The sequence below is a fragment of the Salmo salar genome, chromosome ssa13 (assembly GCF_905237065.1).
Source record: "Salmo salar chromosome ssa13, Ssal_v3.1, whole genome shotgun sequence".
Classification (NCBI taxonomy): Eukaryota; Metazoa; Chordata; class Actinopteri; order Salmoniformes; family Salmonidae; genus Salmo; species Salmo salar.
In genome coordinates, this window is record NC_059454.1 from 23,586,486 (window position 1) to 23,612,947 (window position 26,462).

The 26,462-nt window shown below is 43.5% G+C and overlaps 1 protein-coding gene across 1 annotated transcript; it reads left to right on the forward strand.

The window, feature by feature from the left end:
- Nucleotides 1-19,797: 19,797 nt before the first annotated feature.
- LOC106566751 (troponin C, slow skeletal and cardiac muscles) lies at nt 19,798-26,106 on the forward strand. Its single transcript, XM_014135109.2, has 6 exons — nt 19,798-20,006; nt 21,423-21,453; nt 21,760-21,906; nt 24,095-24,209; nt 24,862-24,998; nt 25,253-26,106. The coding sequence occupies exons 1-6, from the start codon at nt 19,983-19,985 to the stop codon at nt 25,282-25,284; spliced, it is 486 nt and encodes a 161-aa protein (XP_013990584.1). The 5' UTR covers nt 19,798-19,982; the 3' UTR covers nt 25,285-26,106.
- Nucleotides 26,107-26,462: the final 356 nt, after the last annotated feature.

A 26,462-nucleotide genomic window follows, 5' to 3' on the forward strand; every position in this document is an offset into this window, starting at 1 on the left:
ATCCTGCAGCAACAGGATTTGAACGTTTAGTCGATAATGTTGCTTGATCGTGGTTAGACTATTAGCTGGGCAAAAGTAGGCTACATGTAAAGTGCAATACAACCTTGTGTTAGTGTGGGTTTTCAGTGAATTTATGTAACTCATAAAGCTCATCTGCATTTCCTGCGGCGCAGGAAAATTCTCAGCAACAAAAGATTGATCAAATTAAGATCCAACATCTGTAGGTTGTTGGAGCTGGGCCAGATGTCTATCAGTCAGTCTTCACAGTCAGTCTCAGGAATGAACCCTTGTGTAGTCTTAACATTCTGTATAGTCCCCTTGTCCTAAGGGTCAAAAATGACCCGCCTTCACTAAACCCCTAAAATAAAGCAGCGTAATTGAATTTTAAACCCCAAATCTATTTTGCATGAAGAAACAACCTGTCATTCATCACAAACGTTGTGAATATCTAGGTTTTCCCTCTTCACAATGCAGAAAGACTGCATTTAACCAGTGGACACCACTCGTTGTTATTACAACACACCTGTCATAATTGTTTTCTTTACTAAAGTAGAGGTTTATTATTATTATTTGTATTGCTAAAGGTACTGCATAGGTGTAAACATAGATTTTTTAGCAAGAGATAGCACTTGTAAAGCCTAAGAAAGTGTCACTTCCTGACCATAGAAAGCTGTTATTTTCTATGGTAGAGTAGGTCAGGGTGTGACAGGATTTTTTTCCTAGTTTTGTATTTCTATGTTGGGTTTTGTTTGGGATGATCTCCAATTAGAGGCAGCTGGTCCTCGTTGTCTTTAATTGGAGGTCATACTTAAGTAGGTGCTTTTCCCACCTGGGTTTGTGGGAGATTGTCTTTGAGTTAGTGTATGTTTCACCTCTGCGTCACAGTTTGTTGTTTTGTTATTCAGTTTAGTTATATGTATTGCATAGTTTCATAGTTCAATAAAAATGTGGAACGATAATCACGCTGCACTCTGGTCCGCTCCTTCCTACGACAACCGTGACAGAAAGTAGCAGAAATGTGCAGAAAGTAGTTTTGAATGCATTTTATTGAAGGGAAACAATAACAGTCTTTTTTGGCAACATAGTGATATATTCTAATATACTGTACAATGAGGAATTAAACTACAAAATATTAATCTTCTCCCATTTTTTTAACCCTTGCCTCCACCCACAATGTGTATAAACAACAACAATAAATAAGAATAAAATAAGATGATAGATACAAAACAAAAACGTGAGGAACATAAATCAATCAACTCTAATTAGCACATGTAGGACAGTATGCAAGTCTGTGTGCATGGACTTTGCTGATGTATTTCTCACATGTGCAGCACATAGTATTAGTTTTACAGTCCTTCTTTGGGGGGGGGGCAGAATTGGCATCTCCTCCTCTTGCATGCCCCAGATGCAGGTGGATCAGGACAAGATTCAGCCCCCTGAACAGCTTTCACAAGCTCTGCAGAGGCTGCTGTGCAGGGGAGGTGCTCCCTTCTTTGAATATGTTGGGTTACAGGTGCCTTTCCCAGCTGCTCCAGGAACACCCTCCTCTTGTTCCACTTATCAGGCATCCAGGTAGGGTTGATCTTGTTCCATATCACGAAGGGATTGTATGAGGACACATCAATGATGTTATTCAAGATGACTAGGGGCCAGCGGGCAATCATCCTCCTGCAGCTGTATGTTCCAATCACCTTGTCCAGGTTGTCCACACCTCCTTTGTTGTGGTTGTAGTCCAGGATGATGGCTAAGCTTCCTGTCCTCACGATCACTGATCTCAGCCGTTTTCTGCAGTGTGCTCAGGAGGACCACATTCTTGTTCCTCTTTGGGAGGTAAGAAACTAGAGTGGTGGTGGGGGTGAAGGCAAACTTTGATGAGAAGGCCTCTCTCCTCCTTGTTGCGAGGAGTGCATGGGGGGAGCTCAGGCTTGTTGTTTCTAACTGTGCCAACCATGGTGATCTTCCTCTTAAGGAGGAAGATCTTCATTGAACTCAGGGCTGAGTTCAATCAGTAGCACACATAATCTAAATGTCTTATTCTCTGTGTGTGTGTGTGTGTTTGTGTCTTTGTGTCTTTGTGTTTTTTTGTGGTGTTTAAATTATTTTATAACTGCCGGGTCAAAAATGACCCTAAGACAATCTTTGTACACTGGTGGTGTACAGCTTTCATGGAAATATGAACGAAGGCGATGTTTCACTTTTTCAAATGTTGGGGTCACTCTAGGAAAAGTCATCAAATTTCAAGTTGAAAAAATATAACTTAGGGGGTTTTCTCTGCTTTTAAACAGTGGCAGGTTATTTTTGACCCTTAAGACAACACAAGGGTTAATCAGCTGGGCCACTGAGGTAAGAGCTCTCCTGTCTGCTGCTAGACTAGAGCACTGCTCTCTGTGCTCCCGTCAGACGGGGATGGTTAATCTTACTAATTCTACAGGAACTGTCTCTTTGTCATGGTGATCTACCTTCTGGTCCACTTGTTTCCCAATATGTTTTTTGAATTTCCATATGTGGGTTCTCTGGTTCATCTCAAGTTTTGTTGTACTCTCAAATAATTGTTTTGAGAGAGTTATGCAAACATTTGTAAACAGCAACAGCTCCATACAAATCACAACTAACTGATTAAAGTGATCAATTAGCCCCTCTAATTAATATTAGATTGAGCCAATGGTGCCAAACATTCGGAACACCTTTTGTAATATTGAGTTGCACCCCCGGGGCATGGACTCTACAAGGTGTTGAAGGCATTTCACAGGGATGCTGGCCCATGTTGACTCCAGTGCTTCCCAAAGTTGTGTCAAGTTGACGTTATGAACTTTGGGTTGTGGACCATTCTTGATACAAACAGGAAAATGTTGAGTGTGAAAAACCCAGCAGCATTGCAGTTCTTGACACAAACCGGTGCACCTGGCACCTACAACCATACCCAATCAGAGGATATTTTGTCTTGCCCATTCACCCTCTGAATGGCACACATACACAATCTATGTCTCAATTGTATCATGTATTAAATATCCTTCTTTAACCTGTCTCCTCCCCTTCATTTATACTGATTGAAGTGGATTTAACAGGCGACATCAATAAGGGATCATAGCTTTCACCTGGATTCACCTGGTCAGTCTATGTGATGGAAAGAGCAGGTGTTTTGTCTACTCAGTATATTTCAGATGACATTCATGGAAACCAAATTAGCTAGCGATGGACCTTCACCAACATCATTTTGGTCTCCATAAAATGAGGAATTAGAATGGTAGTTTCACAAAGCATTTTGAGGCCTGAGCAAAAATCAATATCAAAGACTGGATTCATCTGCAGTTTTATAACGCTGTTAGAAATAATCAAATAAATAAATCCATTTGCATTGTGTGCGTTAGGAATAAAATTACTCGTATTATTATTATAATTGAAATTATTATCAGTATCACAGGTCTGAATACCTCAAACCAACATGAAGGGAGGTTAAATGAGATGCTGTTAGTGCGTGGTTCAGTCTCTGATGGGTCAACCCAAATTGTCAGTGAAAGGTTAACGCTATTGAGGATAATGAGTTAAAAAAAGTAGTATTGAATTACAGTATGCCTTGGCTATGGAAACATGTGAGTAAGAAGGCAATTCTGTCTTTATACTTTAGCTATTATTTGTATTATTTTATTTCCATTTTACATTACATTTTAGTCATTTAGCAGATGCTCTTATCCAGAGCAACTTACAGTAGTGAATGCATACATTTCATTCTTTTTTTTCTCATATTTTTTTTTTCATACTGGCCCCCCCGTGGGAATCGAACCCACAACCCTGGCGTTGCAAACACCATGCTCTACCAACTGAGCCACAGGGAAGGCTGTATACATATCCCTTTGATATAGAAACCCAAAACATTTAATTTCATGACATTGCATCATTTATTGTATTTTTTTTACGCTCTCTCATGAGCATCAGTTGGATTAAAGGGTTGTAGATGTTTATGTTTATGAGTGTATTATTCATTATGTTTATGAGTGTATTATTTGGAAAGATCAATGGCTTGATTTAAAGATACCATTTCAGTGGCTCTCACTAAAAGGGATGCTGTAGCCCCAGTCTATCTTCCTCCAGTTTTTGGACTCCAAAATGCTAGTCTGAAATGAGAGTCTTAGTAATGGGGAAATATCATTTTGTAATCCTATTCACAAAATGTGTTCGTTTTTTTTCCCTTCTTCTGCACATTTAGCCCAAATCCAGTTAGTCCATTTATCACGTCACACTACACTGTGTGTTAGTGTGTGGGTTCAGATATTGAATGTGAATCATCATTTGTTTCGTGTGAAGCATCATGGAGACACGTACTGTATGTTCAGCGACTGTTGTCATGGTCAGACATGATGTGCATGATGAGATGGACCCAGAGGCTGTTAGTGCATGCCATGCACCTTCTTGTGTGTGTGCTGAAGACAGAGATGGCAAGGGGTGTGTCTTTGTGTGTTTTTGTATGTATGTGTTTGTATGTGTGTGTGTGTGTATGTATGTGTGTGTGTGTGTGTGTGTGTGTGTGTGTGTGCCTACGTGCGTATGGTGTGCTCCTGTCGGAGGCAGAATGAGCAGTGTAGTGTGTGAGTGCCATACAACACCTTTGATAATAAACAATGCTGAATCCATCCATCCCGTAAAATAGGACAGATGTATGAGCAGGGATGGAGTCACTTAATTTAGTTGTTGGCAATGGCATCAGGAAACATTGACCTTCAGTGAATTCCTTGAGGCCAAGCAGTGAATCACATGAGGGGCCGGATATTTACTGTGTCTCTCATCATCAGCCTTGTCAAATCACAGCACACTCCACTGAAGCCTGGGCGGCCCCAGGCACAACTTAGGCCACACAGACGGATGCATAGGTGTTTTCTTCCTCTTTTAGCCAGAACGCGCTGTAGCCTCAATTTGGCACAAAATAATGGGGAGACAAAACGGTGGTAAGTGTGTGTGTGAGCGTGCGTGTGTGTGCGTGCTCACTTGTGTGTGTGTGGAACACTTGTGTACCAATGTGTGTCCTAAGTCCCACAAATCCGGGACCAATTCCTCTTCTAAATGAGCTTCTTCCATGCATTTAATCCCCAGTGGGTCTCATGAATTGTATTAGCACTGGGCATGTGCAAGTGGCCTCACACAGCAGATAGTGCTGACATTTTCTACGGTACAGGTTGTTGGAGCCTGACTAATTCTTTCTACTAGAGCTTATATCAACAGGAAATTACCTTGATCTGTAGTACATTCCTTCATGATAACAGCTGACATCGATCAAAACACAGCAACATTTCAATCTAATGTTGTGTTATTTCACTTCTTTGTGCAGTGGTGATAACTGGATGATAGACTAACCAGCCACAGTCATTGATTTCCTATACAAGCTCCTTAGGTAACGGTTTACTTTTCACTGTCCTTACGACTGAGTAATTATTCTTGTGAGAATAATTGTTTTGTAGGTGGGAGTGTAACAAGTATCCCCTATGACTCAAACTGAGTGATAACAATACTTGTTACACTGCACTTACGAGAATGGTTACACAATTACAACACAACCCAAACCTGCTCAGTATCTTGAGGTACTATCAGAAACGTGTGTTTTGTAGTAAATTATCATCTGTTTGCTTCTATTGCTCTTGTAGCTGCCAAAGCCAAAGCTTTGCTACCGTGAAGCTGTGTTCTTTCAGCTGATTTGATTTTGTCTGTCTGGAAGATTTGTTGCTGCAGACATGAAAGTATTCCAGTTATGTAAGAAACCCATGCTGCACATTTTCCTCTTTATAATAATATGCTTGGTTGGGATGTCGGGATGTTAAAATAAAGTGATTGGCAATGAAAGGCATCAAGGTTTAGGAGGAGGAGCATACATATTCATTTTTTTCTTGTGTCTATGAGTACGTTTCCTCAATGCTGTCTTTCTGGTAAAGGCTTCTTCCTCTGAGTGCTGTCTGTCTGGTAAAGGCTTCTTCCTCTGAGTGCTGTCTGTCTGGTAAAGAGTTCTACCTCTGAGTGCTATCTGTCTGGTAAAGGCTTCTTCTGCAATCTCACCTGACTGCATGAGGAAGACCATTTGTGAAGGCTACTTAGTTTTTAGTACACAGCTTAGTCATTGGTTGTGAGAGAGTAAGTGAGTGTGTTTGTGTGTGTGTGTGCATACATGCATACATTTGTAAGTGTGTACATTTGTGTGTGAGTGAACAAGAGCAAGAGAGAGACAGAGAGGGAGAGAGAGAGGGCTAGAGAGAGAGAGAGTTGGCTTTTTACCAAATTACTGTACGACAGACCACGTATTCACCCTGCACACCCTAATTTACTAATGTCCAGTCTCTGGATAATAAAGTTGATGAGCTCAAGGCAAGAGTTGCTTTTCAGAGAGACACCAGGAATTGTAACATACTCTGCTTCATGGAAACATGGCTCTCTCTCAATACACTGTCTGACTCTGTAAAGCCAGTTGGTGTCACAGGCATCGATGAAAGGGGACCAAAGCGCAGCGGGTATAGTGCTCATCTTCTTTTATTATCGTAAATAAAGTGAACACTTAAACAAAAATAACAAACCGACAATCAACAGTTCCGTAAGGTTCTCAGACTATACAGGAAACAACCACCCACAAACCCAAAGGAAAAAACAGGCTGCCTAAGTATGGCTTCCAATCAGAGACAACGAAAGACACCTGCCTCTGATTGGAAACCATACTCGGCCACACATAGAAAATGAACATAGAAAAAGAAAACTAGAACTGTCATACATGTCGTAAGGAGAGGACCAAAACACAGCAGGGACATGTATACTCATCTTCTTTATTGACAGGAAAAGAAGGGAAAAAAACAAACAAACACGTATACAAAAATAACAAAACGATGAACGACAAAATAACAGTCTTGAAGGCAACACAGCAATCCAAGAACAATCTCCCACAAACACTTAACCAAACACATACCTATATATAGGACTCTCAGTCAGAGGCAACTAGAAAACACCTGCCTCCAATTGAGAGTCCAACCCCAATAAACTACACATAGAAATACAAAAGACTAGAGACCACATAGAAATACAAACATAGAACATAATCCCAAAAACCCGGAACTAACTAAACCAACACCCTACTAAATAAATCACCACCCCGAACCACATAAACAAAATACCCTCTGCCACATCCTGACCAAACTACAATAACAAATAACCCTTATACTGGTCTGCACACTGTTGCCGGATACTCTGGACTGCACACTGTTGCCGGATACTCTGGACTGGACACTGTTGTCGGATCCTCTGGACGGGGCACTGTCTCCGAACTCTCGAGGCTGGACTGACGCACTGGAAGCCTGATGCGTGGGGCTGGTAGAGGAGACTCACTCCGTTCCGGGTCGTAGGCCGACTCACTCAGTTCCAGATCGTAGGCCGACTCACTCAGTTCGCAACTGTAGGCAGACTCATTCAGTTCACAGTTAATTTCCATTTCACCCTGTTCCGGACCGCAGGCAGACTCATCCGGTTCCGAATCGCAGGCAGACTCCCTCGGTTCCGGGTCGCAGGCAGTCTCCCTCGGTTCCGGGTCGCAGGCAGACTCCCTCGGTTCCGGGTCGCAGGCAGACTCCCTCGGTTCCGGGTCGCAGGAAGACTCCCTCGGTTCCAGGTCGCAGGCAGACTCCCTCGGTTCCGGACTGCACACTGTTGCCGGATACTCTGGACTGCACACTATTGCCGGATACTCGGGACTGCACACTGTTGCCGGATACTCTGGACTGGACACTGTTGCCGGATACTCTGGACTGGACACTGTTGTCGGATCCTCTGGACGGGGCACTGTCTCCGAACTCTCGAGGCTGGACTGACGCACTGGAAGCCTGATGCGTGGGGCTGGTAGAGGAGATTCCAGGCTGGAGACACGCACCCTAGGGCTAGTGCGGGAAGCAGGAACCGGCCGAGAGGAACTACTATTACGCACTGGAAGCCTGATGCGTGGTGCTGGTACTGGACGTGCCAGTTTGGGGACACGCACCTCAGGGCTAGTGTGGGGAGCGGGAACAGAACGTACTGGACTAGGCTGACACACTGGAAGCTTGATGCGTGGTGCTGGCTTAGGATTTGCCAGATTGGAGACACGCACCTCAGGGCTAGTGCGTGGAGCGGGAAACACTGGACCGTAGAGGCTTACTGGCGGTCTCGAGTGCAGAACTGGCATCGCCCTTACTGGCTGGATGCCCACTTCCCCCTGGCAAATGCGGGGCGCTGGTACTGCGCGTACCGGCCTGAAAATACCCGGCGTCGTCACAGCACCCATCACCCCGAAGCACGGGACCTGTCCAGTCACTGATTGTTTGGGAAAGGTACGGGGATTTGGCCTGGGGCTCAATCCTCGCCCAGCCAAACTACCCGTGTGCCCCCCCCAAAAGAAATATTGGGGCTGCCTCTCAGGCTCCCTTAACTCCTCCATAGCCCTGGAAATTCTTATCCTCATCTCTGTCCATGTCTCCCGATATTCCACCTGTTGCTGCTCCTTCCTCCGCTGCTTGGTCCATGTTTGGTGGGAGAGGACCAAAACGCAGCAGGGACATGTATACTCATCTTCTTTATTGACGGGAAAAGAAGGAAAAAACCAAACAAACACGTATACACAAATAACAAAGCGATGAACGACAAAATAACAGTCTTGAAGGCAACACAGCAATCAAAGAACAATCTCCCACAAACACTTAACCAAACACATACCCATATATAGGACTCTCAATCAGAGGCAACTAGAAAACACCTGCCTCCAATTGAGAGTCCAACCCCAATAAACTAGACATAGAAATACAAAAGACTAGAGACCACATAGAAATACAAACATGGAACATAACCCCAAAAACCCGGAACTAACTAAACCAACACCCTACTAAATAAATCACCACCCCGAACCACATAAACAAAATACCCTCTGCCACGTCCTGACCAAACTACAATAACAAATAACCCTTATACTGGTCAGGACGTGACAAGAACATATCCCCTGGAAACAAACAAACCCCAAAACACACAGAAACAACACCCCCTGCCACGCCCTGACCATACTACAATGACAAATGACCCCTTTACTGGTCAGGACGTGACAGTTGGGTTCTCAGTACATCGCGCCGACAGGAACAAACATCTCTCCAGGAAGCAGACGGGTGAAAATATATATTTTATGATTAATGACTTATGGTGTAATTGTGATAACATACAGGAACTCAAGTCCTTCTGTTCACCCAACATATAATATCTCACAATCAAATGCCGACCGTACTATCTCCCAAGATAATTTTCATCAATAATAGCCAGAGCGGTCTATACCTCCCCATGTGGATACCACGACGACCCTCAAAGAACGTCACTGAACTTTATGCAAACTGGAAACCACATATCCCGAGGCTGCGTTTATTGTAGCTGGAGATTTTATAAAAAGCAAATTTGAGGAAAAGGCTCCCAAAATTCTATCAACATATTGATTGTTTTACTTGCGCTGCTAAAACTCTCAACCATTGTTATACTACCTTTCAGAACGCATATAAGGCCCTCCCCCGCCCTCCATTCGGCAAATCGGACCACGATTCCATCTTGCTCCTCCCCTCCTATAGGCAGAGTCTCAAACAGGAAGCACCCGTGGTGAGGACTATTCAACGCTGGTCTGAACGATCGGAATTGACGCTTCAAGATTGTTTTGATCACGCGGACTGGGATATGTTCACAGTAGCTTCAGAAAATAATATCGACACATATACCTATATGGTGAATGAGTTTATCAGGAAGTGCATAGGATATGTTGTACCAACTGTGACTATTAAAACCTAACCCAATCAAAAACCGTCGATAGAAGGGGGCGTTCGCACAAAACTGAAAGCGCGAACCACTGCATTTAACCAGGGCAAGAAGACTGGGAATATGGAAGAATACAAACAGTGTAGTTATTCCTTCCGCATAGCAATCAAGCAGGCTAAAAGTCAGAATAGGGACAAAGTTCAACGGCTCAGATACAAGATGTACGTGGCAGGGTCTACAGTCGTGGCCAAAAGTTTTGAGAAGGACACAAATATTAAATTCCACAAAGTTTGCTGCTTCAGTGTCTATATTTTTGTCAGACGTTACTATGGAATACTAAAGTATAATTACAAGCATTTCATAAGTGTCAAAGGATTTTATTGACAATGAAGTTGATGCTGTCACGTCGTGTGTGTAGGTGGCAGGGAAGTCAGGCGCAGGAGAAACAAACTTGGTGTACCTGGAGTAGTTTAATAAAGTTAAAAACAAACTCCAAAACCAAAGTACATAATAAAATAAACATGGGTACAATAACCCGTCGCGCACCAATCCAACAACACGAGCACATAACAACAAACAATCTCTGACAAGGACATGAGGGGAAACAGGGTTAAATACACAACATGTAATGAATGGGATTGGAACCAGGTGTGTAGGAAGACAAGACAAAACCAATGGAAAATGAAAAATGGATCAATGATGGTTAGAAGACCAGTGACGTCGACCGCCGAGCACCGCCCGAACAAGGAGGGGCATCGACTTCGGAAGAAGTCGTGACAGATGCAAAGAGTAAATATTTGCAGTGTTGACCCTTCTTTTTCAAGACCTCTGCAATCCGCCCTGGCATGCTGTCAATTAACTTCTGGGCCACATCCTGACTGATGGCAGCCCATTCTGCATAATCAATGCTTGGAGTTTGTCCGAATTTGTGGGTTTTTGTTTGTCCACCCGCCTCTTGAGGATTGACCACAAGTTCTCACTAGGATTAAGGTCTGGGGAGTTTCCTGGCCATGGACCCAAAATATCGATGTTTGTTCCCCGAGCCACTTAGTTATCACTTTTGCCTTATGGCAAGGTGCTCCATCATGCTGGAAAAGCATTGTTCGTCACCAAACTGTTCCTGGATGGTTGGGAGAAGTTGCTCTCGGAGGATGTGTTGGTACCATTCTTTATTCATGGCTGTGTTCTTAGGCAAAATTGTGAGTGAGCCCACTCCCTTGGCTGAGAAGCAACCCCACACATGAATGGTCTCAGGATGCTTTACTGTTGGCATGACACAGGACTGATGGTAGCGCTCACCTTGTCTTCTCCGGACAAGCTTTTTTCCGGATGCCCCAAACAATCGGAAAGGGGATTCATCAGAGAAAATGACTTTACCCCAGTCTTCAGCAGTCCAATCCCTGTACCTTTTGCAGAATATCAGTCTGTCCCTGATGTTTTTCCTGGAGAGAAGTGGCTTCTTTGCTGCCCTTCTTGACACCAGGTCATCCTCCAAAAGTCTTTGCCTCACTGTGCGTGCAGATGCACTCACCCCTGCCTGCTGCCATTCCTGAGCAAGCTCTGTACTGGTGGTGCCCCGATCCCGCAGCTGAATCAACTTTAGGAGACGGTCCTGGCACTTGCTGAACTTTCTTGGGTGCCCTGAAGCCTTCTTCACAACAATTGAACCGCTCTCCTTGAAGTTCTTGATGATCCGATAAATGGTTGATTTAGGTGCAATCTTACTGGTAGCAATATCCTTGCCTGTGAAGCGCTTTTTGTGCAAAGCAATGATGACGGCACGTGTTTCCTTGCAGGTAACCATGGTTGACAGAGGAAGAACAATGATTCCAAGTACCACCCTCCTTTTGAAGCTTCCAGTCTGTTATTCGAACTCAATCAGCATGACAGAGTGATCTCCAGCCTTGTCCTCGTCCACACTCACACCTGTGTTAACGAAAGAATCACTGGCATGACGTCAACTAGTCCTTTTGTGGCAGGCCTGAAATGCAATTTAATTTTTTTGGGGGGGGGGATTCAGTTCATTTGCATGGCAAAGAGGGACTTTGCAATTAATTGCAATTCATCTGATCACTCTTCATAACATTCTGGAGTATATGCCAATTTCCATCATACAAACTTTTTTGTGAAAATTAATATTTGTGTCATTCTCAAAACTTTTGGCCACGACTGTACAGACAATCACGGATTAAAAAAGGAAAACCAGCCACGGCGTGGACACCGAAGTCTTGCTTCCGGACAGGCTGAACACCTTCTTTGCTCGCTTTGAGGATAATACAGGGCCACCGACACCACCGATGCGGCCCGCTATTAAGGACTGTGGGCTCTCCTTCTCCGTGGCTGATTTGAGTAAGACATTTAACCGTGTTAACCCTCGCAAGGCTGCCAGCCCAGATGGTATCCCTAGCTGCGTCCTCAGAGCATGCGCAGACCAGCTGGCTGGTGTGTTTACAGATATATTCAATCTCTCCCTATCCCAGTCTGTTGTCACCACATGCTTCAAGATGGCCACCATTGTCCTTTTAGCTAAGAAAGCAACAACAAAAAAAGTATATCGCCCCATAGCACTCACCTCTGTCATCATGAAATGCTTTGAGAGACTAGTCAAGGATCATATCACCTCTACCTTACCTGCCACCCTAGACCAACTTCAATTTGCTTACTGCCCCAATAGATCTACAGACGATGCAATCGCCACTACACTGCACACTGCCCTGTCCCATCTGGACAAAAGGAATACCTATTATCAACCTCGAGGCCCTGGGTCTGAACCCCGCCCTGTGCAACTGTGTCCTGGACTTCCTGAAGGGTCGCCCCCAGGTGGTGAAGGTAGGAAACAACACCTCCTCTTCGCTGATCCTCAACACTGGTGCCCCACAAGGGTGCGTGCTCAGCCCCCTCCATGACTGCGTGGCCAAGCACGCCTCCAACTCAATCATCAAGTTTGCAGACGACAAAACAGTAGTAGGCTTGATTTCCAATGATGACGTGACAGCCTACAGGGAGGAGGTGAGGGCTCTGGGAGTGTTGAGCCAGGAAAATAACCTCTCAGCAGCAAGATTTGTAACCTGTTTCCACAAGAAAAGGGCAACCAGTGAAGAACAAACATATATATTTATGTTTATTTATATTCCCTTTTGTACTTTAACTATTTGCACAGCACTACAACACTGAACATAGACATAATTTGAAATGTCTTTATTCTTTTGAAACTTTTGTGTTTACTGTTCATTTTTATTGTTTATTTTACTTCTGTTTATTATCTATTTCACTTGCTTTGGCAATGTTAACATATGTTTCCCATGCCAATAAAGCTCCTTAAATTTAATTGAGAGAGAGAGAGAGAGAGAGAGAGAGAGAGAGAGAGATTGGCCTGGGCTCAGGTTGCCCAGGCCGGCGGAGATACAATCTTCGGCAAAATCATTCGCAAGGAGATTCCTGCAAAAATATTATTTGAAGATGAAAGCTGTGTGTAAAGCTATTTTGTAGGCAAACTGAATGCGCACAACAGTAAACCGATAATCTCATAGATAACCTCACCTGAATACCATATTCATAATGTATCAAATATTGCAGAGAGAGAGAGAGAGAGAGAGAGAGAGAGAGAGAGAGAGAGAGAGAGAGAGAGAGAGAGAGAGAGAGAGGTGGACTTTACCCTCAGAGAGATGAGAGGCGGTTGATAAGGTGTTAAGTCTGTAACTGGGGGGCAGTGGTGTACTGAACCCACCGTCATGACGATGACGCACAACACTCGCATGACTGTGAAGACCACTGATTTCTGAAAAAAGAGCGTGTCATCCTTGTTCAGACCTATATTTATCCAAACTCATTAGTCAGTCACATACATATTACCTATATGTACACACACACACACACACACACACACACACACACACACACACACACACACACACACACACACACACACACACACACACACACACACACACACACACACACACACAGGCAAACAGCTCACTGAGGAAAACACATCTTTGATATATTTATCAACATTTAGTACATTGAAGAAAGAGAGGTGTATCGTTTATTAGGTCCTCATCACACAAATATTTGTATATTTTTTACATTTTTAAATGTAACCTTTATTTAACTCATCACACAAATATCAACAAAGACCGTTTAGAGCAAGAAGGCCTCTGGAAACAATGCTTCTGACACTGGTTCATTAGAATACTATATCTGATGATTATAACATTCATATTAAAAAGTTACTTTTTCAGTATTGTTTCCTTTTGCAGTCCAACACTTCCCTATAAAGACACTCACATGGACATAATCTGAAGCCGCTGTCTGTCTGCTGTCTTTTCTGGGTGTCTCACCACCAACAAAGCAGAGGAGAGGGCGAGTTAGGGACTTGGTGGTCCGCTGGACTGGGTGTCTCACCACCGACAAAGCAGAGGAGAGGGCGGGTTAGGGACTTGGTGGTCCGCTGGACTGGAAAACCAGGCAGGGGAGACAGTGAGTGGCTTTGTCAGTCTGGGTAATGACAGGTTGACGTTTATTGTTCTAGAGGCAGAGCTGAGCGATTTCCCCTAGATGGGACAGCTGCAAAGTCCAAATCGGTTATGTATCGTAAAAATGTATGAAAACAAGGTTAGGGTTAGGCATAAGGTTAGGGTTAGGCACAAGGTTAGCAGGGTGGTTAGGGTTAAGGTTACGGATACGTTTAAAATCAGATTTTATGACTTTTTGGCTGTGCCTGCTAGTGACTACCATGCAGAGTTGCCTCCAGTGCATGAGTCATCTGAATAAATGCCAACCTGCGGGGTAAAGCCGCCATTGCCTCATTAGAGATCCAATGGAAAGACTGCATGACAGTAAGCCCCTCAATGCAAACCTTGTAACCATGAGCCATCAAACAGCAATGGGAAAGATAATGAGACAGAGAGTGAGAGAGAGATACATCCCCTCTCCTCTAAAGCCAAATCCCTTCATCTGAGGCTAATGTTTGCCAGTGTTTGAGAGCGAAGAGAATACAGGCTCCCCTCTGAGTGATAAATGCTGGCTGGAGGAGCGCTCGCAGTACAGAGAGATGTAAGTGCCCCGAGCCACTCCTCCTTTAGTCCTTCACTCTGAATACACCACAGAGAGAGAAAGGGGAGAGAGGGAGAGAGAGAGGAGAGAGAAAGAGACATGTATATATTTATATATATATATATATATATATATATATATGTAGAGAGAGAGAGAGAGAGAGAGAGAGAGAGAGAGAGAGAGAGGACGAATGGACTCAGAGTAACCCTCCAACCAAGGAGACATAGATAGAAGAGAGACAGAGACAAGGAGGAAGATACGTGGCCTGCATGACTTCAAAACAACAGTATGTCAATGAGAACCCTTTATGCAATCAAATTGATTAAATATCACCAACTCGGTGGGTGCACCTTCTTACATTTCATAATATTTGGATTGAAGTAAGGGGCCCAGATCCCTTCAACAGTGAAGATGATATATTTTGCACCTTTTTCCAACAGAAAGAGGTTTAACCTAGCAAAATGGTGAATTCAACCTATTTTGAAGCAACCATACGAACAGATTTGCCGTCTAGGCTAATGCAGACCCTGAATACTATTCCTTTCCTGATCCAACCTAAGCCAAGGCACCCAATGAAGTTCATTCTTATCTTCACTATGACGCATGAAATATAATCATTTGGACATGTGTATTAAGTCATCCATAACATCTGCATAAATGGTTCTCATTAAGGTTACGAGGGAATAAATAATGACTGCAAACCTGTGTGTGTCTGTGTGTGTGTGCGTGCGTACATGGGGACTGTGCATGTGTGTGCATTTGTGTGCGTGTGTGCATTTGTCTGTGCTAATGACGTGTGTGGGTGTGTGTGTGTGTGTGTGTGTGTGTGCGTGTGTGTGCGTGTGTGTGTGTGCGTTTGCACATATGTATGTGTGTACAAAAGGGGGAGGAATAGCCCCACTCATCTCTCATTTTCTGCCCGCTACAACCCAGCAGAGTTTCTATGGCAACCTCTCAAAAAGCGGTGTGCAGTGAATTTTGGATTTGAGATGTGCTGTCTGATTACGGTGTGTGGAGAGATGGCTAGCTCTTTCGTCAGCAGCCTCTTCCTCTGTAAGAGGAAACTGGTGGAGTGCTCCAGTGAAAACTGCACTCCATATGCTCCTTTTGATGTGGGCTTCTCCAGGCTCTGTCAGCATGCCAACCCACTGTAGATAGACTTCCTTCTTTCTCTGTGTTTCTGGTTCAGTCAGAGAGAGAGATAGACTTTACATTAGAATCTACTGCCCCCTGTAGAGATGCTCATTAATACTGGAACAACATACGCTCAGGTCATCTGTCTGGTGGATACTGTAGACTCATCAGCATGCTTTGAGGGGAGATGATAGCAAACAGGAGAGGAAACCAACCTCACCAATGACGACACACAGCTTACCTTGCATGTCAATGGAGGGAGGTGCAGCAGGTAAAATAGGGACGTCTTGCATCGTATCACTGTGAAAATTGTCATGATGCATTTTGAGGGCAAAATGGGAAAGACTGAAGAGATAGGAATGACAGCATCCCCTGCTTCAATCTCACATAATCCTTTACGCTAGTTAGCCCTGAGTTTAACCGTATTACACACACAACCACAATATTATCTTCTCTCTATAGAAATATATGTTGAGATTCCATTCCTTGTTTGTTTCATATCGATGTTGTGTATTGTCACACTAGAAAGTGTGATGGCTGTTGGATTCAGGCAGGGTCTCCCTGTGAGAACTATCTGTCTGTGAGGGCCATGGATACATATATCACAGATGTTTTTCAGATCAGTCTCTCTCTCTCTCTGAAGTTTCTTTGTTGGTGTGGTCTTTCTCCCTCTTTGCAACCTGGTCTCAGAGCATTTCGTATTATTCTGTACGTAAAACCGAGACAGTCCATTTAGTATATAATGTTACATTTCGTATGCTATGTATTAATTTGTGGATGTCCATCACCCATTTAGTATGATATGTTACAAATTACAATCCATATTAAATGATACAAATTTGCAAAACATACTATATTTTACGAATTTTTTAAACTTATGATATGTTACAAATTCTAGCTAGGTGGCTAGGTGGTTAACATTAGCTAGCTGGCTAATGTTAGCTAGGCTAGGAGTTAGGGCTAGGATTAGGGGAAGGGTTAGCTAAAAGGGTTAGGGCAAGGGTTAGCTAACATGCTAAGTAGTTGCAATGTAGCTAAAAAGTAGTAAGTAGTCGAAAAGTTGCTAATTAGCTAAAATTGTCCTTGATGAGATTCGAATTTGCAACCTGTGGGTTGCTAGATGTTCGCGTTATATGCCCATCCAGCAACCCCAACCAACCACCCTACTTTCGTTTTTGTCTTAAGTAACCATACCAAACGTAACAAATTATACTACTTTGAGTGATCCAGATTTACTTTACTATGTTACGTATAGTCAATGAGACCAGGCTGCTCTATCTCTACGAAAGCTGTAGATGTCAGTGATGACGTTAGTTCAGTGCAGGCTCTCTGTATGTGACTGACGCTAGTCTTCATGAGTGATGATGGTGTTTCCAACCTGTCTCTTTCTGCGTGAATGCTCTGTAGGTGAGTGATGTTTCTAGAGTGTGGGGTCCGGCTATGAAACATCTATAAAAAGTGAACGATGGTGATGGTTCAGTGTGGCCTCTGTCTCCGTGAATGTTGTGCTATGAGAGATGCGTCAAGCTTTCTCTCTCTCTCTCTCTCTCTCTCTCTCTCTCTCTCTCTCTCTCTCTGGGCTGCTGTTGTGTTGTTGTGTTACGATGTTCATAAACTGTGCCAGTCTCCATTAGCATCCCATTAGAACACAGCAGGATCACCAATAACTCAGAGTCCCTGTCTCAGCACTATACCTTCATTAATGCTGTCACACTATGTGGGTCTTAGAGCCATCACGCATGGCAAGATTTTGAGGGAATGCTGATGGTCATACTCATTATCTTTGAATAATATTCCTGTGTAGAAGAAATGGTGTGTGTATACAAATGGATGATATTGACAAGGCACATGTGGCACATGTATGATGCCTTTGGAGTGACTGTCCTTTCCTATCCAACGATGCCTTTGGAGTGACTGTCCTTTCCTATCCAACGATGCCTTTGGAGTGACTGTCCTCTCCTATCCAACGATGCCTTTGGAGTGACTGTCCTTTCCTATCCAACGATGCCTTTGGAGTGACTGTTCTTTCCTATCCAACGATGCCTTTGGAGTGACTGTCCTTTCCTATCCAACGATGCCTTTGGAGTGACTGTCCTCTCCTATCCAACGATGCCTTTGGAGTGACTGTCCTTTCCTATCCAACGATGCCTTTGGAGTGACTGTCCTCTCCTATCCAACGATGCCTTTGGAGTGACTGTCCTTTCCTATCCAACGATGCCTTTGGAGTGACTGTCCTTTCCTATCCAACGATGCCTTTGGAGTGACTGTCCTTTCCTATCCAACGATGCCTTTGGAGTGACTGTCCTTTCCTATCCAACGATGCCTTTGGAGTGACTGTCCTCTCCTATCCAACGATGCCTTTGGAGTGACTGTCCTTTCCTATCCAACGATGCCTTTGGAGTGACTGTCCTTTCCTATCCAACGATGCCTTTGGAGTGACTGTCCTTTCCTATCCAACGATGCCTTTGGAGTGACTGTCCTTTCCTATCCAACGATGCCTTTGGAGTGACTGTCCTTTCCTATCCAACGATGCCTTTGGAGTGACTGTCCTTTCCTATTCAACTCAGTGACATAGCAGGGAGAGTGCAGCACAGTAGCAGGAATATATAGGATATTTTGTGGCTAAAATGGTTGACTCTGTTGTGGTTCAGATGTGTCCAGAGGGGTGAGCTGAGGTGCCACTGTTTCATTCCACATCCGCAATAGGCTTTTTCTGTAGGCCTACCCATGATATACAATGCACAAAGGAATGATCTTCCTTAGTCTATTATAAGGTGTCTATTTCATTCATGTTTTCACATGGTTTTAGGCAAATTCACGTTCTTGTATTTGACCCAGATTTCTGACTTGAGCCCCCTGTTGATAAATGGAATATTCTGTTGCACACCTACCTGCATAACAACATCTCTATTAAAACAAGACAGTAAACACTGCCCTCTGCTGACTGACTGTATGTCGTTTATATTGCTTCATAGGCCCACTATCACATGTATGATATAATTAAATATATTGTTAACTCTATATTTTTGTACGTTTTTTTCTTTCCTTTTTTCTTCAAAATGCTATTTGGTAAAATGCTGTTAGTCAATGAGTAGGACAATCTATACATTCATCCATTAGAGTACATTGACATTTAACTGTACAATTTGGAGGGAGTTAGCTGACCTTTTGAAGGGAAGGTGTCAGATAAGATAATATAACATTGGACAAAAGCCCTTGTCAGTTAAATGTGTATTAGTGACACACACAGACATACCCATGCACGTGCGCACTCACAAACACATGCGCGCCAGTGGAGGCTGCTGAGAGGAGGATGACTCATAATAATGTCTGGAACTGAGTAAATGGAATGGCATCCAACACATGGAATCCAGCCATTCCCGTGAGCCCATCCTCCCAAATGAAGGTGCCCCTAACCTCTGATGCACACTTCTATATCCCGCAGACCCCTCACACTCCACAACACACACCTGTGCGATTGTGTTTGGTAACGGCAGGCTTCAACCCTCTGTTCCGAATTACCCTGCCTCCCACCCGTGCCCCCGCCCCATCCCATCTCCCTGAACCCCATGCTCTGTTCACAGTTACCCACCCTCTGCCCACTCCTGTCCAAAGCCCACTTTTGCTCTGGTCTGCCTTCCCTGGCCCTCTCCTTTGCCCCTCTGGTCACAGTTTAATGGTGGAATGTTGAGTGTCTTTAGCCCCCTCCCTGGAGATTAGGGTTCGCCATGCATTCCCCTTCACTTCATTCCATTCCAAAGTATGCCCCCTAAGAGTGGGCTCATTTTTATCTGAGCCTGGTTATTGTTACACACACACATACACACACAGATGCACGTGAGACACCCAGAGGGCTGGACAGGCAAGCAGGGTAGGGAGGGACCAGGTCCTGCCAGGCTCCAGTTATAAAACCCTCCCAGCATGGGGCCAGTGTCCTGCTCCTAGCTGTGGTCTAACTCCCTCCTCTCTGCCACTACACCCCACGGACAGACGGGCAGCGGCCAAGCCAAGCCGCCACCATGAACGACATCTACAAAGCAGCGGTATGTCCCCCTCCACTCCTACAACAGGGTACATTGTCTGGGGAGACAGTGAAAGTGTTTGTATTTGGTAGGGAGCGTCATAATATAAGAATTGATTGAAATATGTTCAATTTGGGATTTTCAGTTATAGGTGAGTTTTTGGTTATGTGGTCTCTGCCAAGTTAGGTCAAAATTGTTGTCAGATTTCTGTGTAAAGGTTGGTTACTATTTCAAATGAACACTTCAGGATTCACCATTGATTTTAATGAAAGGTACCTGTAATATTTAGTTTGAAAAAATTATAGAGGGTAAACATGTTTAGATAAACAATTCTTTCAAATGATATACATATGGATATTCCCCAGCTAAATGTCCAAGAATTTAGCAATTTGTAATTCTGACATTGCTCAGATAATTCAACTTCCATAACAAACTGTGTCTGTCAAGCGAACACACACAACACCAGCTTTTGACGAGTGAGGCGAGATACCATACATCTAGATGCTGTGCCTCTTGAAGCCTATCAGGGTTGATAGGAGCACTCCAGGGGTCAGGAGCAGGACAAGACCTTGGTCCACACTGTGGGTTCATTCATGACTACAAATGGAGCAGTCCTACTTCTCATGGGCTAATTTAGGCCAGTTGCTCAGAGCCTCCTCCATGTGCGTTTCTGTGATGTCAGAGGAGGGATTCAGGTCTAGATACCCCCCCCCCCATATTATCTGTGTGAGCCGCTGGCAGGGCTGTATATTTATCTGCCTAGCTATCTCTGCCTGTTGCCTGGTGGCTGGTGGGCTGGACTACTACGCATGTCTCAGCTGTAAATTACAGCTAGAGGAGTCAAAGTTTAGTAAAACACACCGGAATGTGTGTGTGTATCGATGTTTGGATGGACATTGCTCGGAGTGTGTGTTTCATTTGTGGTGGATGACAGACAATTAACTCTTACATAAGCAGCTGTCGCCCTCTCACATTTGTGGTAGCTTTTCCAGAATGGACGACCAGGTGTGAAGGACCAAAAATAAGTGTACCTTTGGTGGGTGATAAGCTATGTGTAAACTAAAGAAACATTTGAGGTGAACTGTTCCAGAGAATGGGTTCTGCGTTCTGGAGTTTACTGTAAGTCCTCTGAAGGATTATTTTCATACACTAGATTTCTCTATCAACTGTTTATGATTTAGGACTGGACCTTTCTCACAGAGTAATCTGAAAACTCCACAAATAACATTAAACTGAATAGAAGAACATAGGTAATAGAGGTATCATATACATGTTATTGCAAGAATGAAAAATAAGACATTATGCTTATCAAAGAAAAACAGTAAATCAACGTTATGATTTGGGGTTGTAAAAGTAATGTACAACTGTAGTTAAAGAATGGATTCCATTAAATACATTGATTCAATTGCTTCTGAAAACTTTCCATTTCTTAAATAGGTAGAGCAGCTGACAGACGAGCAGAAAAACGGTATGTAAAATGTATTCATTTGTATTTCATTATGGTTTTCTAATCTATGTGGGATATATCCTCAAGTTTCGCTCAATTGAATCGCATCTAAAACAATATTAAGCTTAAAAATGTGTACCATTCTCTCCTTCAGGCCAAAATGAAAAGTAAACGTTCGATTTCTAAGGAGGATTAAATAAGATGATTGACTGAGAAAGTATTTCTTACACTACAGTAGCCCACACATAGAACTGACCATGGAAAAAGAGGGGAGGTGGAAAAGAATGAGAAATATGGTCCTGTGCTGTGCTGTGCTGTGTGTTGCAGAGTTCAAGGCAGCCTTTGACATCTTTATCCAGGATGCAGAGGACGGCTGCATCAGTACCAAGGAGCTGGGCAAGGTGATGAGGATGCTGGGGCAGAACCCCACCCCCGAGGAGCTGCAGGAGATGATCGATGAGGTGGATGAAGACGGTAAACACACACACATGAAAGAGAGACTCAAATGATCACAATAGGCACATTTATTTCCCATCAATAGTTCCCATAATGATTCACGTATGAGAGTATTTGGTGAGCTCATCAGACGTGGACAAGAATGGTACACAACAAAGACAAGCACGAGTGGTCTGCTCATCAAAAGGCCAATTCATGGCTCAGCAGGGACAGTTGTCCACTGTTCTTTGTAAGACCGTAAACACATGAATGAAAAACATCACATGGCTGAGTAGAGTATCTCGTGACCTGTAACTGCTACAAATGTAGGATCTTAATTTTACCTATATTGTCACAGCAAAATAATCAAAAGTCAAATCAAATCAACTTTTATTAGTCACATGCGCCGAATACAACAAGTGTAGACCTTACAGTGAAATGCTTACTTACAAGCCCCTAAACGACAGTGAAATTAAAAAAATACAGACATGAATATGTGACAAAAGTAACAAGTAATTAAAGAGGAGCAGTAAAAAATAACAATATATATAGGGGAGTGCCGGTACAGAGTCAATGTGCGGGGGCACCGGTTAGTTGAGGTAGTATGTACATATAGGTAGAGTTAATTAAAGTGACTATGCATAGATGACAACAGGGAGTGGCAGTGGTGTGGAGAGGGGAGGGGGGGCAATGTGAATAGTCTGGGTAGCCATTTGACTAGATGTTCAGGAGTCTTATGGCTTGGGGGTAGAAGCTGTTTAGAAGCCTCTTGGAACTAGACTTGGCGCTCCGTTACCGCTTGCCATGTGGTAGCAGAGAGAACACTCTGTGACTGGGGTGGCTGGAGTCTTTAACAATTTTCAGGGCCTTCCTCTGAATTCGCCTGGTATAGAGGTCCTGGATGGCAGGAAGCTTGGCCCCAGTGATGTACTGGGCCATTCGCACTACCCTCTGTAGTGCCTTGCGGTCAGAGGCCGAGCAGTTGCCATACCAGGCAGTGATGCAACCAGTCAGGATGCTCTCGATGGTGCAGCTGTAGAACCTTTTGAGGATCTGAGGACTCATGCCAAATCTTTTCAGTCTCCTGAGGGGGAATAGGTTTTGTCGTGCCCGCTTCACAACTGTCATGGTGTACTTGGACCATGTTAGTTTGTTGGTAATGTGGACACAGTGTGGTGGATGTGTTGTTACTTACCCTTACCAACTGGGGGCGGCCCGTCAGGAAGTCCAGGATCCAGTTGCAGAGGGAGGTGTTTAGTCCCAGGGTCCTTAGTTTATTGATGAGCTTTGAGGGCACTATGGTGTTGAACGCTGAGCTGTAGTCAATGAATAGCATTCTCACATAGGTGTTCCTTCTGTCCAGATGGGAAAGGGCAGTGTGGCGTGCAATAGAGACTGCATCATCTGTGGATCTGTTGGGGCGGTATGCAAATTGGAGTGTGCTTCTTTCACATGCTTTGCTTGCTGTTTGGGGTTTTAGGCTGGGTTTCTGTACAGCACTTTGAGAATATCAGCTGATGTACGAAGGGCTATATAAAAATAAATTTGATTTGAATTTGGTGTAGGGTTTCTGGGATGATGGTGTTGAGGTGAGCCATGACCAGCCTTTCAAAGCACTTCAAGTGCTACGGGTCGGTAGTCATTTAGGCAGGTTACCTTAGTGTTCTTGGGCACAGGTACTATGGTGGTCTGCTTAAAACATGTTGGTATTACAGACTCGGACAGGGAGAGGTTGAAAATGTCAGTGAAGACACTTGCTAGTTGGTCAGCACATGCTCACAGTACACGTCCTGGTAATCGTCTGGCCCTCACTCACATCAGCTGCGGAGAGCGTGATCACACAGTCTTCCGGTACAGCTGGTGCTCTCATGCATTTCAGTATTATTTGCCTCGAAGCGAGCATAGAAGTAGTTTAGCTCGCCCTTTTAGGCTCCTAATCCTGCAGCAAGAGGATATTAACGTTTAGTCCATAATGTTGCATGATCAGTGGATAGGCTATTAGCTGGCCAAAAGTAGGCTACATGAAAAGTGCAATACGGTTAATATAACCATGTGTTGGTGAGGGTTTTCAGTGAATTTATGTAAATCCAGAAGCTCATATACATTTCCGTCGGTGCAGGAAAATTCTCAGCAACAGAAGAGTGATCAAATGAAGGTCTATATATCAAAGACAGGCTCCTTGACCCGAAACGTTGTGCAACATCATCCTGTTGCTGTGTCTTTGCAGGCAGTGGAACAGTGGACTTTGATGAGTTCCTGGTGATGATGGTGAGGTGCATGAAGGACGACAGCAAAGGGAAAACAGAGGAGGAACTGGCAGATCTCTTCTGCATGTTTGACAAGTATGTTTATCCTCATAAGTACATGAGGAGACTCATAAGGGGGGTGAACTCTGGAAAAGTAACTCTTCATAGTCTTACTCAACTAACCCACAGTTTATGGATGGATTATAGCGTATTAGATTTATACAGTGCTTTTCACCATGACTAACATGTTCAACACTGTATAGGAGTACCTTACCCTGCTATCACCAATGTGCAGAACTCACATGGTTGATATATGACAGCACTCACTACACCGACTCCAGCTGAACGTTTAGGATTTTTATATTCCAGTTATTACCTTAGATGGTTGTTGATAACTACAAATTTTTTGTAAAACAGATTTATTGGATCAGTTGGTGCAATTCTACCACCAGGATAGAGATACACAGGAATGCACACTATAGAGTTGTAGCTTGTTGTGACAGTTAGTTTCTCTTTTAGCCTACTTGTCATTGTTTGGCAAGGCAACTATGAAGCCTTTTTAAATGTAGAAACAGTCATGTAGCCAGGTTAATAAATATAATAATAATAATAATAATATGTGCCATTTAGCAGACACTTTTATCCAAAGTGACTTACATTCATGCGTGCATACATTTTTGTATGGGTGGTCCCAGCAGGAACAGACTTGTAAAGCAGTATAAATATTCCTCTTCTCCTATGCCCTCAGGAATGCAGACGGCTACATAGACCTGCAGGAGCTGAAGGTAATGCTGGAGGCCACAGGGGAGGCCATCACTGAGGACGACATTGAGGAGCTCATGAAGGACGGAGACAAGAACAACGATGGGAAAATCGACTACGACGGTGAGGTTTTGACAATGACATACCGTAGAGACAGAGCATTCCTTCCTCTGATCTTGTATTCATGATAATGATGCAATTGAAAATATGGATATTTCACTGCTAGAAAAGGAAATTGTCAATATAAATGATGCATGGTAACATATTATTCACAAGTAAAGCAGTGTAGTGACCAAAGTGAGGAAATTGCTTTTCTATGTGTTCAATTAAGATTGTAGTTGACTAAATGACTCCCCTTCTCCTCCCCTTCATTCCAGAGTTCTTAGAGTTCATGAAAGGAGTAGAATAAAGAACATCACGAGAAGACAGAGTCCCCTGGCCCTTGATGATATTTTTGTGTTTCACGTCAACATCACAGACATCTATGGACAACTGGAGGCTGACTTTTGGATGTCGTCGGCAGAACTTCTGAACGACTTGCAAGATTTAGTTGAATAATCAATCTATCTAATTGCTTACGTATTTTTAGAACGACCATTTCTTGCATTGTTGTAAATTAAGTTTGTAACTCGTTTTGGTGTCCATAGACTGCATTTGTTTAACTGTAAGCAGCCGAAAAGAATCACATAACTCGCATATCACTTCAGTTTGGCTACTTGAACTATGTATTACTGTTTTACTTCAAATGTCATGTGTACAGTTTACACATCTCTTCTTTTTCAAAGTCGCTGATGTTGTGTTGCCGGACCGAATGCTGTTTGAAATGCATCCTATTAGTCATAGGACAGTGCATCTGTTCCTAGAAGTCCCTGTATTTAGACTCAGCCCATAAGTAGTTTAAGTCTACATGTAAATGTACATTGATGTAGTTCTGTCCTTGAGCTGTTCTTGTCTCTTATTGTTCTGTATTATGTCATGTTTCATGTTTTGTGTGGACCCCATGAAGAGTAGCTGCTGCTATCGCAACTACTACTGGGGATCCTAATAAAATACCATAATACCAATACCAAATGCGATGTAGCCACAGTGCAGACAAGATATAATGCAATGGTTGTATGTTTAACATATTCTCTCAGGGCTAGTTACTCTGCTGGAAAGCCTGTGTTGGATGTACCCACCATACGTATGCTTAGAATGTACACTCAAGTAATAAATGAGTTAGCCAAAGCAACATCTGGTTTGTCTGATATCATATTAGTTTGAAAGTGTTTGTTTCAATGGAGAGTTTTGGGCTGTCCTGTTTTACTTTAAAAAGTATACAATGGGCTAACGCTCAATAAGGTCATATATTTAGTTGGTAAGAATCTTTCATCATAACCTGTGAACTTTTTACTCCAACACTCCCTTCTGATGTATTCACATTGCTCTCCGATTAATTTCACTGTACATGTTGATGCCACACATAGGATCTTCTCTGCAGGGCTATGTGGGAGGTTGAACATACTCCAGCAGTCATATGGTTGGAGGGCCAGTATCTAGTTACACAATGTAACGATACGCACTATCAAACAGCTCCTTACCTGCAGC